Source organism: Scyliorhinus canicula, chromosome 4, assembly GCF_902713615.1.
Source record: "Scyliorhinus canicula chromosome 4, sScyCan1.1, whole genome shotgun sequence".
Classification (NCBI taxonomy): Eukaryota; Metazoa; Chordata; class Chondrichthyes; order Carcharhiniformes; family Scyliorhinidae; genus Scyliorhinus; species Scyliorhinus canicula.
Window position 1 is genome coordinate 75,575,000 of NC_052149.1, and position 18,703 is coordinate 75,593,702.

An 18,703-nucleotide genomic window follows, 5' to 3' on the forward strand; every position below is an offset into this window, starting at 1 on the left:
AAACGTTTGGCTGAGCAGCCTGCCCTTATGTGTTTCAAATGGCCTGAATTGTCTGGGAGCCTATGAACCATTGCTGAACCGTGTGTTTTTACTTCTTGGCTACTAATTGTGCACAGTTGGTGTTCATTGTACCACAAATTTTTCATGGCGGAAACTCAGTGCACTGATATGTGGGGTGCGCAAATTGTACAAGTGCAGGAAACACTGTTAATCATTTACAGAATGTTTTCAGTGGATCTGAGGAAAATTAGCCCCACAATTGACAGCAAGTGGGACGATGGCGCCTGCAAGTCATGGCTGTCAGTTTATGTTTAGCCCTCTTGACATCCTGGCACCAATATAAAACTGACTTTACTGTTGGAGCTGCCTGCTTTATTTCTTCAAAAACTATGAAACTTTTCAATGGAGATCTTACCAAATTTGACAAAAAGCACGCCCGTGGTTGAAACAGTTTTTTGTCCATTTGTAGCGACGCACTGGAAATAACCAGTGTCTGTGGTATCAAGGTTCCGAATTCGGAGACGAGAGCCATAATTAGTTAGTCGATAGGATATTCTCCGTGGTTCTTGGACAACTGGTGCATCATTCTTCAGCCAACGTATTGTAGGGGGTGGATTGCCAGACACTTTACAGTATAGTTCTGCAGTTTGGCCAAGTGAGGTTGTGATATTATTCATTGGCTCATCCAGGATTAGATAATAATCTGAAAAATAATTTTACAAAAACGTCTTTAGTTGCAGGTCAGCAAAGCAGTTCAATGAAGACGGAATAATTAAAATGCATTCAGTAACAAGAAAAGCCAAGCACTGGTGAGATTTATCAGTAATTCCATCGTGACGTTTGGTACTGAGCCATACAAACCACAAATGTTTTAGGTTGCATTCACTATCTCTGTATTGAATTAGTTGAATCAGTGTCAGTTAACTAGAGAGAACAGTAAAAAATATCAGTCAAATCTCCCAGAGTAGCATTTTCACATTTGATTCTGGTTAAGGTTTCAAACCCCACTCCATGTCCTGAGAGCATAATCTAAGCTGACATTTCAAGACATTACTGAAGGATTACTGCATTGTTGGAGGGGCTTTATTTTTGGCTGATACATGTAACTGAGGTGATTCTTATGGCAATGTTCAAACCAGAGCAGGGAAATCGCCTATTGTGCTGGGCAATATTTATCCCCTCATTGAAAATAGTTTTGGGGAAAAGTAGTTTATCTCATTGCTGTTTGTGGGACCTTGTTGTTTTCATATGGTCATCAAATTTCCTTGTGTATCAAAAATATTACCTCAAAACTACTTTGTTGGCTCGTAAAGCTCTTTGGTACAACCTGGGGACATGAAAGGACCTGTATTTCTTTCTTCTTGTTAGCTGCATTGGTTCCACCTGGAAAATGTACTTGTGTAGTTGTCAGCTGAGGAAAGGATTAGACTGGGTTGTAATGATGTTTACTAAATGGTATGAAATATAGCATATGTGATGGCTCTGTGGTCAAACAGGATGAATAAATTCTCAGCTCATGAAGAATGGGCACCCAGATGAGGTAATAAAAATTGTCTGGAGCTCCCAAAATGGTCCCCATCATAAGTTAATACCTTCGGTGAAGAGTGAAACAAGGAGGACACAATGGGGAAAAAAATAACATTTTTTAAATAATGAAGGCAACTAACTTGCAAATAATGTAATCATGAAATCTTGATATCCATAGAAAGAAATTTCCTGGATTTGAAATATTTGACTCCTGTCTCAGCATGTCCTTGTTTACAAACTTTCCCATCTCAGACCATTCAACCTGGGGTGTTTAGTTGTAATGTTGTAAAACACATAGAGCAAAGAAAGGTAAATCTTCAAATCTGTTTAAAGTTTTCTTTCCCTCTATTTATCGCAAAACATGTTTGACTGCCAACTTCTCTAAAACCATCATTGCTTAAACGTTGCAGCTTGTACACCTCTTGGCAATGTTTTTAACTGCTTATTACTTTGGAAATTCCAAACACTTTGTTACTTTCTTTCAAGATGAGACACACTGCTGGTAGGTAGTTCGACATGGGAACTACCACGTTCTAGATTCCACTGGCAAATCCAACAGAGTCATTCTATGGTAGTGAATCATCAGAGCTGCCTGAAGGTACAGCACACGCAAGATTATTGGCAGGCTTGTGAGAGTAAATTAAAATTTCAAAACCCCCGTAAACATGAGTCTTACAAATAATACAGACTGTCTGAGTTTTAATAGCACTGATTGTGTACTAATAAAACTAAGTATTCAATGAGGCATATAACCACCCACCATTCTCTTGGAAGTTAGATCTTATGCCCTACTTATATTGCAGGGCTGCTTTCAGTTCAACTCAGAAGCACTGCTGCTTTTAATTTCCAGTCCACAGTGCTATTTCTGTCCATCGTACTCTCCCCAGTTGTTGGGAACAGATCACTGTTTGAACCGCTACATCAATGGCCTGTTTGGTCAGGCTGAACCACCAACGGCAGAAAGGTCACCAACAACTAATGTCCCTACGATGCATGTCATTGTACTTAGGTGGGTCTTAGCCCCTTCAGAAATAGCAACACTACCACCAAGCTCTGCAGCAGTATCATACTGACTCGAAATGTTAACTCTGTTTTCGTACCATTAATGCTGGCAGAGCTGCTGTGTTTATCCGGCATTTCCTGCTTTTTACCATCAACACCTGGGTGGTAGCGATTCCAATTAACTGCAATGCAACCAACGCCACACTTTTTGGCCAATTTTTATCCTTCAACCATCACTACAGATTACCTGGGCATTTATCCTGTTGCTCTCTGTGGAACTTCCCTGCTTTTTTCAAATAATGCCTGGGATCTTTTTAATAATAATCTTTATTGTCACCATTAACACTGCAATGAAGTTACTGTGAAAAAACCCCAGTCGCCACATTCCAGTGCCTGTTTGGGTACACAGAGGGAGAATTCAGAATGTCCAAATGACCTAACAGCACGTCTTTCTGGACTTGTGGGGGGGAAACGGAGCACCCGGAGGAAACCCACGCAGACACGGGGAGAACGTGCAGACTCCGCACAGACAGTGACCCAAGCCGACAATGGAACCTGGGACCCTGGAGCTGTGAAGCAACAGTGCTACCCACTGTGCTACCATGCCGCCCCTTTATGTCCACCTGAGAAGGCTGACAAATGGTTTAACATCTCATCTGAAATATCTCCAACAGTTCAGCACTCCCTCAATACTGCACTGAAATGACTGCCTGGATTATGTGTTCAAGTTTCTGGAGTGCAATCTGAACTCGCAGCCTTCTGACTCAGAGATGAGAGGACAATTGCTGAGCCAACGCTGGATGATAAGTTTATTTCAGAGAGCCACATGCTTTTTTCTCAATATCTTCCAGATAATTCTTGATGACAAAGAATGCAACTCAAGCACTCTCTAACCACAGCAGCCATCTTGTTCAAATATCAGAGAGTTGATTTGCCAACATATGGAACATTCAGTAATTTATGATATTTAGGCATCAAAATGACACACAGGTCCTGCCATCTCAGACAGAAATTCTTTGTACTGAACAACTGCAAGTTTAATTAAAATCAATTGGAAATTCTGTTCCTACCATATGCCACTGCTCCCCCCCACCCCCAAAACTTTATGTTAAGAATTAACCCCAGAACAACCATTCTTTGTTTTATTACTCAAAGAAATCCTTTACACTCTCCACAGCAACGTTATGCAGAACATAAGCTAATTTCTCTGCTTGGTTTACGTTGGCAGGCATGTGCCTGAGTCTCCTCACTTCAGACTTATCTCAGACTCAGCAGGGAATCTAGGTTATTACAGTTATATAATTTTAAATAATAATTCATAGATCTTAAGACACCCCAGGAAATTCTACTTCCGCCTGGCACACTTTTTTCTCCAGTTATGTGCCCTCATGGAGACAGGGCCATTCAGAGATACATTTCTATATGTGTAAACTTGCACACTTGACCTAAGCAGCCGTTGTTTCTGTCTGCGTCTGGATGGTGAATGCCGTTAGATCACTGGATGATTCAGGGTGTCACAGAAAAAATGAAATTGCACTTATTTTGCATCTTTCACAATCTCAGAGTGTTTCAAACAACATTAAAGATACAACACACTTTTGAAATGTAGCAAACGACAGCCAATTTTGTGTATAGGAAGGACTACAATGAGATAAATGGCCAGATATTCTGGGCTGAATTTTCAATTTCTGGGAGAGGTGGACCAGCAGCATGCAAGGCCACAATTCCCCGTCACTTGCTGGCTGGCCAGCTTCCCAGATTCAAAATACATCTGGGCAGAGGGATCTGGGTGCCTTTTTTCAGGAATCGCAGAAGGTCAGTATGCAGGTACAGCACGTAATAAAAAAAGGCAAATGGAATTTTAGCGTTTATTGCAAAAGGGCTTGATTATAAAAGTAGAGAAGTGTTGTTGCAATTGTATAGGGTGTTGGTGAGACCACATCTGGTGTACTGTGCCCAGTTTTGGTTTCCTTATTTGAGGAAGGATGTGGTGGCATTGGAGGCAGTTCAGAGGACATTCACCAGATTGATTCCGGGGATGAAAGTGTTGACGTACGAGGAAAGACTGAACAGTTTGAGCTTATGCTCGCTGCAGTTCAGGAACAATGAGAGGGGATCCGATTGAAGTGTATAAAATACTAAGAGGGATTGGTCAAGTAAACATACATCAAATGTTTCCCTTTATGGGGCAATCTAGAACGTGAGGTCACAAATATAGGTTGAGATAAGGAGGAAATATTTCTCGCAGTGGGTGGTAAATTTGTGGAACTCACTGCCCCATATTGCGGTGGAGTCTGATTCATTAAATGGTTTCAAGAAAGAGATAGATATATTTCTGATTTTTAAAAAAATGGTTAAAGGGATATAGGGAACAGCAGGGAGCTGGATTTGAGACCAGGAAGAAATCAGCCAAAACAGGGCTGCACAGCAGCACAGTGGTAAATACTGTGGCTTCACAGCTCCAGGGTCCCAGGTCTGATTCCGGGCTTGGGTCACTGTCGGTGCGGAGTCTGCATGTTCTCCCAGTGTCTACGTGGGTTTCCTCCCACAGTCCAAAGATGTGCAGGTTAGACGGATTGGCCATGATAAATTGCCCCTTAGTGTCCAAAAGGTTAGGTGGGGTTATGGGGTGGGAATGTGGACTTAGGTAGTGTGCTCTTTCCAAGGGCCGGTGCAGACCCGATGGGCTGAATGGCCTCCTTCTGCACTGTAAATTCTATGATTGTATGATCTGATTGAATGGTGGAGCAAGCTCGCAGTGCTGACTCGCCTACTTCTGCTCCTAATGTACATAGAAAATATAAGCAAGGGAGACCATACAGCCCTTCAAGCCTACTACGCTATTCATTATGATCATGGCTAGTCAACAAATTTAATAGACTGATCCCACCTTCCCCCCACAATCTTTAGCCCCAAGAACTATATCCAATTCCTTCTTGAAATCACACAACAGTTTGACCCCAACTACATTCTGTGATAGTGAATTCCATAGATTCACCACTCATTCTTTATTCCCCAGATTAATGTTAAGAATTGCTAGGGCGGCACAGTGGTTAGCACTGCTGCCTCACAGCGCCAAGGTCACAGGTTCAGTCCCGGCCCTGGGTCACTGTTGGTGTGTGTGCGTTTCAGCCCCAAAACCCAAAGATGTGGGTGGATTGGCCACATTAAATTGTGGATTGTTCTGTGTCTCTCCAAGTTAGGGGAGAGGGGAGTGATGGCCCAGTGGATGGTTCGGAAGGCTTCATAAATATATTGTGTAGGCCGTAAACCCTGGATATAAATTATTGGTCCCACCTTATAGCAGCTGCGGGCCTTCTCCCAGGGACAGGCCTGGGTTATAAATTGGGTTATTATACTAATGATTATTATTAAAAATATTTAAAGTCTCTGCTTCCACAACCTTTGAGTGACCCCTTATTTTTAAACAGTGACCCCTAGTTTGAGATTCTCTCACAAGCCGAAACATCCTCTCCACATCCATCCTGTTAAGATCCTTCAGCATCTTATATGTTTAAATCAAGTCATTTCTTATTCTTCTAAACTCGTGTGGAAAAAAGCCTAATCTATCCAACTTTTCCTTATGAGACAACCAGGGCCGGCTCAAGGCACCGGCAACTCGGGCTGTCGCCCGGGGCGCGATGTGCTCGGGGGCGCCAGAGACTCGGGCCCCGCGCATGCGCAGTTGGGCCGATGCCAACCAGCGCATGCGCGGTGGCCGCCCGCCTCCAGGGCGGCCCCCCGGCTCGGTCCTCCCCCCCCGCTCCCCCCTCGGTCCGCCCCCCCGCCCCGCCCTCGGGTCCGCCCCCCCCGCGGGTCCGCCCCCCCTCCTCGCCCCCCCCCTCCCCCCCGCCCCGCCCCCCCCCCGGGCCCGCCCCCCACCCCCCCGGGCCCCGCCCCCCCCGGGCCCCGCCCCCCGGTCCCGCCCCCCCCCCCCCAAGGGCGCCGAAGTTCAGCTTGCCCGGGGCGCCAGCAACCCTAGAGCCGGCGCTGGAGACAACATGCCTGTTCCTAGTATTAATCTAATACAGTGTTTTTCAAACGTTTTTGCCACTGGACCTATTTTTACCAACTGGCCATCGTTCGTGACCCACAGCAGCCAACCTTCGGGGTCCACGCCGGCTGACCTTCGCGACGCACCATTTTTACTTACCATTAATGTGACAGGAGAGCCTGCTTGGTCCTCACGATCTCACTTGCTTTGTTATTCAATGTTACATTTCTGATTATGACTTCAGCTGCTGATTTAAGATCTCACTGCATCGTTGAAAAAAAATCAAGAGGTTTGTCCTCAAAATAGTCATGTTTAGTCTTCAAACGCCTTTGAAGTTTTGAGGGTTTTAAACTCTCATTTGCCAGTGCTTCCCCGCATATATCACACATGAACTTTGAATCCTGATTTTTAGTGGCACAGTTGATAACTCATACCTCATCATCATTATGCTACTTTCAGCTTCTTCTTCGTGGGTCGTTCACCACAGGCCCTGAAGTTCATACCAGCACTGCTCGCAGCTGCAAAATGGAGGAATCGCTCTCGTGTCCAGAACATGTGACCTGCTCTCTGCCGCTGCTTCCAGTGAGCGAACTCCCTCATTTGCTGAAAAAAACTGGTCCTGGACAGGGCGCTGATGTCAGGAGGAGGCGGTCCACCCCATTGGGCTCCGGGCCTGCGCACTGCTTGATCCAACACGCATGCGCGGGATGGCCGGCAATCTCAAACTGGACAGCTTTGACAAAGAGTCATCGGACTCGAAACGTTAGCTCTTTTCTCTCCCCACAGATGCTGCCAGACGTGCTGAGAATTTCCAGCATTTTCCATTTCGTTTCAGATTCCAGCATCCGCAGTAATTTGCTTTTAAGGAGTGTAGTACAACTCAGCAGAGAAGATATGTGAGATCAGATCAGTCCATAAGAGGGTCATTTAGGAGTTTGGGAACAGCGGGGAAGAAGCTGTTTTTGAATCTTTTAGTGAGTGATTTCAGACTATTGTATCTCCTGCCTGATGAAGTTTGAAGAGTGAATAAGCCGGGTGGGAGGGGTCTTTAATTATGCTGCCCGCTTTCCCAAGGCAGTGGGCAGTGTAGATGGAGTCAGTGGATGGGAGGCAGGTTTGTGTGATGGACTGGGCTGTGTTCATGACTCTCTGTAGTTTCTTATGGTCTTGGTCCGAGCAGTTGCCATACCAGGCTGTGATGCAGCCAGATAGGATGCTTTCGATGGTGCATCTGTTAAAGTCGGTAAGAGTCGATGTAGGCATGCTGAATTTTGTTAGTTTGCTGAGAAAGTATAAGCGCTGTTGTGCTTTCTTGGTTGTAGCACTGGCATTGGTGGACCAGGGTAGTGTGCACACCTAGGAGCTTGAAACTGTCAACTATCTCCACGTCGGCCCCGTTGATGCAGACAGTCGTGTGTACGATACTTTGTTTCCTGAATTCAATGACCAGCTCTTTAGTTTTGCTGACATTGAGGGAGAGATTGTCATCGTTACACCACTCCACTAGGTTTTCTATCTCCCTCCTGTATTCTGACTCATCATTGTTCAAGATCTGAACCACTACAGTCGTGTCGTCAGCAAACTTGTAGATGGAGTTGGAGCCAAATTCTGCCACGCAGTCATGTGTGTACAGGGAGTATAGTAGGGGCCCTGATAAACTATTGTTTATCCTTACTGATTGTGGTCTATGGGTCAGAAAGTCGAGCATCCAGTTGCAGAGGGAGGACCCATGTCCTAGGTTTTGGAGCTTTGATACGAGCTTGGCTGGGATTATGGTGTTAGGCAGGGTCGATCAGCAGCATCACACCCCAGCACGTGGCTTAGAGCAAGCTGGTACAGTTAGACTGAGTTACTACAGTTAGATTAGCCGAGAGTCAAACTCATTTGAGAACTGTGTTAATAGTACAATAAACACGTTGAACTCATTTCAGAGTCTGGAGCATCCTTTAGTTAAGACTGCATCAAGTAGCAGCCTGTGTTATCCAAAGCAGCATAACACAACACAAATGAGATGGGCCGGGAGTGGCTAAAAGAGTTCAGTCTGGATCCCCATTCCTGACCACTGAAAAGTGCAGGTAAATGGTTGGGCATCTGGTATCTTTGGAATTCTATCCCTAAATGTTGAGCCTGCAGAAGGTAAGGGGAGAAAACTAGCAGTAACAATCAAATTAAATTAAAAGGAAAAGACACAGCAGGTTTCTACCAGTTGCACTCTCCCACCTCTTAATCATTAACTTCACCACAGGGAAGATCAATACCATTTGTGAAATTGTCTCCTCCCCTCCACTCCTTAATTAAAGTTACACACCATTCTTGACATGTTTGGAGTGTTTTGGCTTGGGGCTCTATCATGTCATATAGATTATTAACCACAACTATTCTCATATTTTCCCGTTTCATGTCTGATATCTTCTCAATCCTCTTTGGAAATATTACTGTGGGAATATTAGATGGCCTTTAGACACAGGTTGGCTCTATAATTTTCCCCATTTTTACAAACAGCAGAATTGGCTTTGGGTTCTGCCCCTATCACTGGCAATGACTTGTGGAAATGGGATAGGATCTGGTTCAGTTACAATTACCCTGAAAACATGTGGGTTTTTTAAAAAAGGACTGAAATAAATGGCACTTAGGCAAGTTCCAAGATAGCTGTTTGCGTGGGTTTCGCCCCCACAAGCCAGAAATGTACATTGGAGGTGGATTGGCCACACTAAAGTGCCCCTTAATTGGCAAAAAATGAATTGGGTACTCTGAATTTTTAAAAAAGTTCCAGGTTAGCTGCTGTGTCCTATGTTCTCCCCGTGTCGGCGTTTCCCCCGGGTGCTCCAGTTTCCTCCAACAAGTCCCGAAAGACATGCTGTGAGGTAATTTGAACATTCTGAATTCTCCCTCGGTGTACCCGAACAGGCGCCGGAATGTGGCGACTAGGGGATTTTCATAGTAGCTTCATTGTAGTGTTAATGTATACCTACTTGTGACAATAAAGATTATTATATCAATGAATTGTAACTATTAGATCTTTGAGCAATGAAAATCCATTACTATATTGTTATGACACCCTGGGCTTGCGCATGACCAATTTCAGCCCCATTGGGCAGCATGGTAGCACAGTGGCTAGCACTGTTGCTTCACAGCACCAGGGACTGGGGTTTGATTCCCGGCTTGGGTCACTATCTATGCAGACTCTGCACGTTCTCCCTGTATCTGCATGGGTTTCCTCCGGGTGCTCCGATTTCCTCCCACAAGTCCAGAAAGATGTGCTGTTAGGTGAATTGGACTTTCTGAATTCTCCCTCTGTGTACCCGAACAGGCACTGAGGTGTAGCGACTAGGGGATTTTCACAGTAACTTCATTGCAGTGTTAATGAAAGCCTACTGATAAAGATTATTATTATTACTTGTCCCGGGGGCGCAACACAATTAAATTAGATTTATTTAAATACCCAAGGGGGCGGGATTCTCTCATCCAATCCCAGGAGGAGGGGCCTGCGATGGGGCCTGGCCCACGATCGGGGCCCACCAATTGGCGGGCTGGCCTCTCGCTCCCCGGGCCTATTTTCTTACGCGCTGGCCCCTGAACTCCCGCGCCATGTTGCGTCGGGGCCGGAACATTGAGGGAGACCACCGCACATGTGCGAGTTGGCACAGCGCACAGTTCGCGCCGGGATGGGAGGCTGGAGCGGCGTGAACCACTCCAGCGCGTGCTGGCCCCCTGTCGGGGCCAGAATTGGTACTCCCAGCCCGTTCACGCCGTCGTGAAACACAACGGCGTTTCTGACGGCGTGGACACTCTGCTGCCGAATGGGAGAATCCCGCCCAAGGTCTTTCGTTGAATCCAATAAACTGTAGTCACCAGCTTTGTAACTTTAGAGTACCTTTTTTATTGTGAACAGTATCTTTAATTAAACAGACAGAAAATAGATCTGGCTACTACTGCCAATTTTCCAAACCCCCCCCCCCTCTCCCCTTTCGAACTTGCCCCACTGTTTATGCATACACACGCACACATAGACAAATAACATAGAGTGGAAAGAATGTTGGAAAAGGAAAGAAAATACTAATAAAACAAAATGATAGGGATCTTTGTGTCACAGAGATGACTTCCAATCAATGTCCTTCTGAAGTTTAGGCTTTCGGTGAGGTACTTCCTTTCTTCCAGATTTGATTTAATCTTCTCAGGCAAGGTTGTCTACCTTCCCTGTATACTCAGCACCATTTCAGGTTCACAGTAAAGGATATGCTAGACACCCACTGCTTTCTAAACAACAAATCAGTTATTTTACTTCAGCCCTGAAGAGGAATAGACTCCTGGTTTTGATACACTTAAAAGATCTTGAGCTTCCACCTGCAGGCAGTAGAGAGAAAATACCTCACTTCACTTCTGAGTCTAATTACTTCTGGAAGGTTCTCTCAGAAACATTAACCGGTAGGAATCAATCGTTGACTGTTGTCAGGCAGAACACTTTCCCTGGCCAACCCATTGGTTGCCAGTTAACCAATCAAACCGGTTCCCTCTAAAACCAGTTCCTCCCATCTACTTGGTGCTGAAGAGTTTGGCTTCTCCCAAACACATAGCCTGAGAAGACAGCATCATGGCAATCAGGCTGTTTTAATTATTTTGAGTCTTCTGCTTTCTTCTCTCTACTTAAAGTCGCATCCCAATTATTGATCCACAGACGAAAACAATAAATTAAAAGAAATGGGGACAAAGGAAATAGACAGGAAGGATTTTTATGATACATAAAAATATCGTATCTAATCAATATTTTGTTCATTACACTTCCGGAATCAAATCTGTATTTGTGTAAATATTTGTACCTTGTGAGACTTGCGGCCATGGTGTGATTAGTCGCACATTTGAGAGCTCCCGCTCGAGGCTGTCCTTTTGGTACTTTTCCTTGGTTGCCGGGTGGATGTTTTGAAGGAAAAGAGTGCAGAAGTGGTGGAGGAGAGGTTAATCGGGCGCTTAGGGCGCTGATGAGGAAACCGCAGGCGAACGAGCCGCCGAGGGAGATGGTGGTGAGGTTACATTGATTCCTGGATAAGGAGAAGATCTTGAGGTGGGCCAGGCAGACGAGGAGATGTACCTGGGAGTGTAATGAGCTCCGGATATGCCAAGACCTGGGTGCAGAACTGGCTAAGAGGAGAGTTGGATTCAACCGATTCAAGGCTGCCCTCTTTAAGAAGGGGGTGAAGTTTTGGATGTTGTACCCGGCCCGCCTCTGGGTGACCCACAATAGACCTGAATATTACTTTGGAACACCAGAGGAGGCAATGGACTGGCAGGGGAAGGAGGACATTGAACTTTGGAGGAGGTGTGAGGGAATGTTGGTTCTCTCTGCTCTCTCGTTTTTTTTTGTCATTGTTGTTATTTCTGTTTCTTTGGGGGGGGGGGGTACTCAGAGGAGAACCATTTTTCACTCAAGGGTCGTTTTTCTTCCATGTGGAGGTTCTTTGGTGGGATGCTGGAGGATCGTACTGGTTGGTGAACTTTTTTTCTCATTGCTATTGATGTTCGCACCATGGAAGTGTGTGAGCGGGGGAGGGGGCAGGGAATCAGTGGGGGGTAGAATGTTTGGTGCCATGGGAGGGGGCTGCCAGGCTAGCTGGGCAGGCTAGTTCACGAGTGCGTATTTGGGGGTGAGCAGGTGGGTAGAGTGCTCGAAGGAATTGGGATTGTTGTTGTGTTTCGGGCGGGAGGATTGCTGGCAGGGATGGGGCGGTTGAAGTCCGATAAGTAGGTTGCTGATGTTGGACATCTGAGGGCGGGCCTGGAGGGTCACGTAACACAGGCCGGGGGCTTGTCCAAGAGGGGCTACGGCAGGACAGCTGGGTGGGGGGTTGGGGGGGGGGGGGGGGGGGGGGGGGGGGAAAGAGGGGGGTGCCCCCATCCACCCGCCCCTGACCAGGCTGATCACATGGAATGTGAGAGGTCTGAATGGGCCAGTCAAACGGTCACGTATGTTCGCGCACTTGAGGAGCTTAAAGACGGATGTGACATTTTTACAGGGAATGCATCTGAAGGTCGGGGATCAGACTAGGCAAAGAGTGGGTAGGCCAGGTCTTCCACTCAGGATTGGATATGAAGACGTTTTGGGTGGCGGTCCTAATAAATAAGCGGGTAGCGTTTGACGTGGGGAATATAGTGGCAAATTCGTAGGGTAGGTTTGTGATGGTGAATAGGAAGCTAGTGGTCCTGGTGAACATCTATGCCCCATTTGGGATGATATCAAATTCATGAGGTGGGTGCTAGGGAAGATTTCGGACCTGGACTCGCACCGGCTGACAATGGGGGGGACATGGAGTGGACCCATGGAGATTTGGAAGACTGAGGGTGAAGAGATTTTCGTACTTCTCCCATGTGCACATGGACTACTCCCGGATTGACTACATTCTGATGGATAAGACTCTGCTGGTAGGGATGGTCGGCTCAGAGAATTCAGTGATTGTGGTGTTGGACCACGCACCGCATTGGGTGGACTTGCAAGTTGATCGGGGGGAGCACCCGCAGTGGAGGTTAGATGTGGGATTATTAGCAGATGAGGTGGTGTGTGAGGAGGTCGATATTTGGGGCACGTGGAGTTAATTGATATGGGTGAGGTTTCGGCCACCACGCTATGAGAGGCGCTTAAGGCTGTGGTCAGGGGGGAATTTATATCGATACGGGCACATATGGACAAAACAGAGATGGCGAGGCTGGTGGACAAGATTCTGCAGGTTGATAGGAGGTAGTCGGAGGTCCCAGAAGCTGAGCTGTTGAAAGTACGGCAGAAATTCCAGATGGAGTTCAGGCTGGTGTCTACGGGTAAGGCAGTGGGGCAGTTGCAGAAGGCCAGGGGAGCAGTCTATGAGTATGGGGAAAAGGCGGGTAGGATGTTGGCACACCAATTGAGGAAGCAAGAGGTGGTGAGGGAGATCGGACAGGTGTAGGATAGGGGGAAAATATGGGGCTGAATTATCTGCCATCAGGATGCTCCGTTTTGCCGGCATCCCAGGGGTTTCCCGCCGGCGTGAGGCTGCCCCAGAGTGGGACACCCCATTGGCCAGGCGGCGTGCTGAACCAGAAATCTGGCGCGGCGGGAAGGAAAAACCCGTCCTTGGTCTTAGACCCCGGTGGTGGTGAATGGGGTATTTGAGGACTTTTACAAGAGGCTATATGATTCGGAGCCCCCAGTCGGGGGGTGGGGAGTGTATGGGGGAGAGAGAGAAATGAGGCGTTTCTTAGACGGGTTGGAGTTCCCCAAGGTGGAGGAGGATCTGGTGGAGGGACTGGGAACCCCCATTGGATTGGTGGAGGGTGTGGGGGCAATGTAGGCGGGGAAGGACCCGGCCCAGATGGCTTCCTGGTAGAATTTTATAAAAAATTTTTGCGAGACCTGGGGACACTGCTGGTAAGGTCACTTAATGAGGTGAAGGAGAAGGGGGAGCTCCCCCTCACGTTGTCGCAGGCCTCAATTCCTTAATTTTAAGGAAGGATAAGGACCCGGAGCAGTGTGGGTCTGCCGGCCAAAATCACTGCGGAATGTGGACACCAGGTTGCTGGCAACGATCTTGGCCTTGTTGTTTTAATGAAAGTGTACGGTGGGTGATAGGAGAATACCTGGTGGGGTTTGTAAAGGGGAGGCATCTGTCGGCTAACATTAGGCGTTTGTTAAATGTTATAATGATGCCATCGGAGGGACGGAATGTGGGGGTTGCGGTCGCTATGCATGCGGAGTAGGCCTTCGGTCGGGTAGAATGGGACTATTTGTGAGAGGTACTGGGGTGGTTCGGGTTTGGGCAGTGGTTTGTGGATTCGGTCTGGTTGTTGTATCAGGTGCCGGCAGTGAATGTAAGGATGGACTGAGTGAGTTCAGGGTATTTTAGGCTGCATCGTGGGACAAGGTAGGGATGCCCACTCTCCCCGTTGCTTTTTGTCTTGGTGATGGAGCCATTGGCAATGTCGCTTAGAGCATCAAGCGGTTGGCGGGGGGGGGGGGGGGGGGGGGGGGGTTTGGTGGAGCATAGGGTCTCGCTGAATGCGGACAATTTGTTGCTTTATATATCAAAGGTACTGAGGGATCATGGGCATTTCGGAGGAATTTGACGGTTCTCTTGGTACAAGTTGAACGTGGGGAAGAATGAGGTCTTTCCGATACAGACGAGGGGGCAGGAGAGGAGGTGGGCAAGCTGCCGTTTAAGGTAGTGGGGACGTGTTTCAGGTATCTGGGCATCCAGGTGGTGTGGGGACGGGAGCAGCTGCATAAATTGAATTTGGCATGACTGGTGGGGCAAATGAAGGGGGATTTTAAGAGGTGGGATGTGCTCCCACTGTCGTTGGCGGGGGAGGAGAGGGAGTGCAGTCTGTGAAGATGACAGTTCTCCCTAAGTCTTTTTTTGTGTTCCAGAACCTCCTGACTTTTATTCCAAAGGCTTTTTTTTAGGAAGATTAATGCACTGATCTCAGGGTTTGTGTAGACGGGGAAAGCACTATGGGGGAAGAAGGTGCTGCTGGAGCGGGAATGAGGAGGGGGTGGGCTGACCTTGCCAAATTTGATGAACTATTACTGGGCAGCAAAAATAGCCATGGTCAGGAAGTGGGAAATGGGTCAGCGTGGGAGCGGATGGGGCAGCGTCTTGCATCAACAGTTGTTTGGGGGCACTGGTGACGGCACCTCTGCCTTTTGTGCCGCCCAGATACTCCACAATTCTGGTAGTGGTGGCAGCCCTGAGGGTGTGGGAAGCATGGCAGCATGACTTGAGGCTGGAGGGTGCCCGGGCACCGATCTGCGGTAATCACAGGGTTTCTCAAGGGGGGGGGGAGAGAAAGAGAGACACGGGGTTCCGGGGATGGCAGCGGGCAGGGCTTGAACCTATTCGTGAGGGCAGCTTTTCCAGCTTGCAGGGATTGGTAGAGGAGTATGAGTTGCCCAGCGGGAATGGGTTCCGGTACTTACAGGTATGGGACTATGTGAGGAAACAGGTGCTGTCCTTTCTTGACCTGCCACCCCCGGGGTTGCAAGACAGTGGTGTCAAAAACACGGGTTGGTGAGGGCAGGGTGTCGGAGATTTACAAAGAATTAATGGACTGGGAGGGCGCCCCGATAGGAGAATTAAAAAAAATTTAGAGTACCCAATTATTATTTTTTTTCCAATTAAGAGGCAATTTAGCGTGGCCAATCCACCTAACCTGCACATCTTTGGATTGTGGGGGTGAAACCCAAGCAGGCACGGGGAGAATGTGAAAACTCCACACGGACAGTGACACAGGGCCGGGATTCGAACACGGGTCCTCAGCGCTGTTAGATAGGACATATTAACGCAAGTGGGAGGAAGAGTAGGGGAGGGAGATGGAGGCCAGGGAATGGAAGGAGGTTCTGAGGAGAGTGAACGCATCCTCTGTGTGTGCTTGGCTTAGCCAAGGTAGCCAGAATGAGCAGGTTCTTTGAGGGGGTGGAGGACAGATGTGGGTGGTGCACGGACGGGAGGGGCCCGTGAACCATGTCTACATGTTTTGGGCCTGTCCGAAACTACGGTTTCTGGCAGGGGTTTGCTGACATTACATCTGAGGTGCTGAGGGTGAAGTTGGTCCCGAGTCCAGAAGTGACGATTTTTGGAGTGTCAGAAGACCCGGGACTCCAGGGGGCGAGAGAGGCTGTCGTTTTGGCCTTTGCCTCACTGGTAGCCCAGAGACGGATCCTGTTGGAATGGAGGGACACAGGGCCGCCGAAACCGGGGTCGGGGTGGGGAGATGTGGGTGAGCGACTTCACGGGATTCCCTAGGTTTGAAAAAAAAATCAAGTTCGCCTTGAGAGGGACTGTGGAGGGAATTTGCCGGGAGATGGAAACCATTTATTGACTTCTTCAAGGATAGTTAAGAAGTCAGGCGGTAGGGTAGGTGGAGGGTAATGGCAGGGAGGGTGGGACAGTGGAGTGGAACTTATTTAGTTGCTAATTCCTGTTTGTTATCTTTTTGGTTGTGGTTGTGTTTGATGTGCACAGACAAATTCCTTAATAAAAACATTTTAAAAATATTTACACCTTGTGCATAATTGGATAAAATTTCATATTTCTATTACAGCGGTAAATCAAACAAAAACAGAAATAGCAAACAATGGAAATGAGCAAAGTTGGTGCGTAGATTTCCAATGCAAAATTATTTGGAACATATGAAAAAATGAACTGCCAGCAACCACTAACAATAAAATTGTAAAACCATTGTAATTAACTCAAGTGTTTTTTGAAAGTCCTTTCAGCTGGTATCTTGAAAATTAGATTTGGAACATAAATAGATTTTCACGCAATGGGCATCTGCAACTCCTCCAAGAACACTGGAAAGGCTATAAAAGCACTGGAAAGGCTATAAAAGCGCTGGAAAGGCTATAAAAGCGCTGGAAAAGCTATAAAAGCGCTGGAAAGGCTATAAAAGCGCTGGAAAGGCTATAAAAGCGCTGGAAAGGCTATAAAAGCGCTGGAAAGACTATAAAAGCGCTGGAAAGGCTATAAAAGCGCTGGAAAGGCTATAAAAGCGCTGGAAAGGCTATAAAAGCGCTGGAAAGTCTGTAAAAGCGCTGGAAAGGCTATAAAAGCACTGGAAAGGCTATAAAAGCGCTGGAAAGGCTATAAAAGCGCTGGAAAGGCTATAAAAGCGCTGGAAAGGCTATAAAAGCGCTGGAAAGGCTGTAAAAGCGCTGGAAAGTCTGTAAAAGCGCTGGAAAGGCTATAAAAGCGCTGGAAAGGCTATAAAAGCGCTGGAAAGGCTATAAAAGCGCTGGAAAGGCTATAAAAGCGCTGGAAAGGCTATAAAAGCGCTGGAAAGGCTATAAAAGCGCTGGAAAGTCTGTAAAAGCGCTGGAAAGGCTATAAAAGCGCTGGAAAGGCTATAAAAGCGCTGGAAAGGCTATAAAAGCGCTGGAAAGGCTATAAAAGCACTGGAAAGGCTATAAAAGCACTGGAAAGGCTATAAAAGCGCTGGAAAGGCTATAAAAGCGCTGGAAAGGCTATAAAAGCACTGGAAAGGCTATAAAAGCGCTGGAAAGGCTATAAAAGCACTGGAAAGGCTATAAAAGCGCTGGAAAGGCTATAAAAGCGCTGGAAAGTCTGTAAAAGCGCTGGAAAGGCTATAAAAGCACTGGAAAGGCTATAAAAGCGCTGGAAAGTCTGTAAAAGCGCTGGAAAGGCTATAAAAGCACTGGAAAGGCTATAAAAGCGCTGGAAAGGCTATAAAAGCGCTGGAAAGGCTATAAAAGCGCTGGAAAGGCTATAAAAGCACTGGAAAGGCTATAAAAACACTGGAAAGGCTATAAAAGCGCTGGAAAGGCTATAAAAGCACTGGAAAGGCTATAAAAGCACTGGAAAGACTATAAAAGCGCTGGAAAGGCTATAAAAGCACTGGAAAGGCTATAAAAGCGCTGGAAAGGCTATAAAAGCGCTGGAAAGTCTGTAAAAGCGCTGGAAAGGCTATAAAAGCACTGGAAAGGCTATAAAAGCGCTGGAAAGGCTATAAAAGCGCTGGAAAGGCTATAAAAGCACTGGAAAGGCTATAAAAGCGCTGGAAAGGCTATAAAAGCTCTGGAAAGGCTATAAAAGCACTGGAAAGGCTATAAAAGCGCTGGAAAGACTATAAAAGCGCTGGAAAGGCTATAAAAGCACTGGAAAGGCTATAAAAACACTGGAAAGGCTATAAAAGCGCTGGAAAGGCTATAAAAGCACTGGAAAGGCTATAAAAGCACTGGAAAGACTATAAAAGCGCTGGAAAGGCTATAAAAGCACTGGAAAGGCTATAAAAGCGCTGGAAAGGCTATAAAAGCGCTGGAAAGTCTGTAAAAGCGCTGGAAAGGCTATAAAAGCACTGGAAAGTCTGTAAAAGCACTGGAAAGGCTATAAAAACACTGGAAAGGCTATAAAAGCGCTGGAAAGGCTATAAAAGCACTGGAAAGGCTATAAAAGCAGTGGAAATCATTGCTCGAATTTGGAGGGAGTCTTCGAATACAAATCCTGAATTTAAATATAATTATCCATGCAGACCCTTTTAGTTGCAGACAATATTATTGCAGAGATATTTAGTAAGATGTAAATGTGTGTAATAATTTTTAAGATTTCTATTTTCCTTGGCCCTCATTATAAAAATCTCATCGTAAATAGATAGCACTAATAAATGTTAGCAACAAAAATATATTTATTAATTGATTTCCCATGTTTC

The 18,703-nt window shown here is 46.7% G+C and overlaps 1 protein-coding gene across 1 annotated transcript in view; it reads right to left on the bottom strand.

Moving 5' to 3' along the window:
• ror1 (receptor tyrosine kinase-like orphan receptor 1) overlaps window positions 1–18,703 on the bottom strand; it is a 357,093-nt gene that overhangs the window by 79,463 nt on the left and 258,927 nt on the right. The window contains exon 3 of the mRNA XM_038794486.1: window positions 416–703. Coding sequence (XP_038650414.1) covers window positions 416–703 — 288 coding nt within the window. The remainder of the gene's footprint in view (window positions 1–415; window positions 704–18,703) is intronic.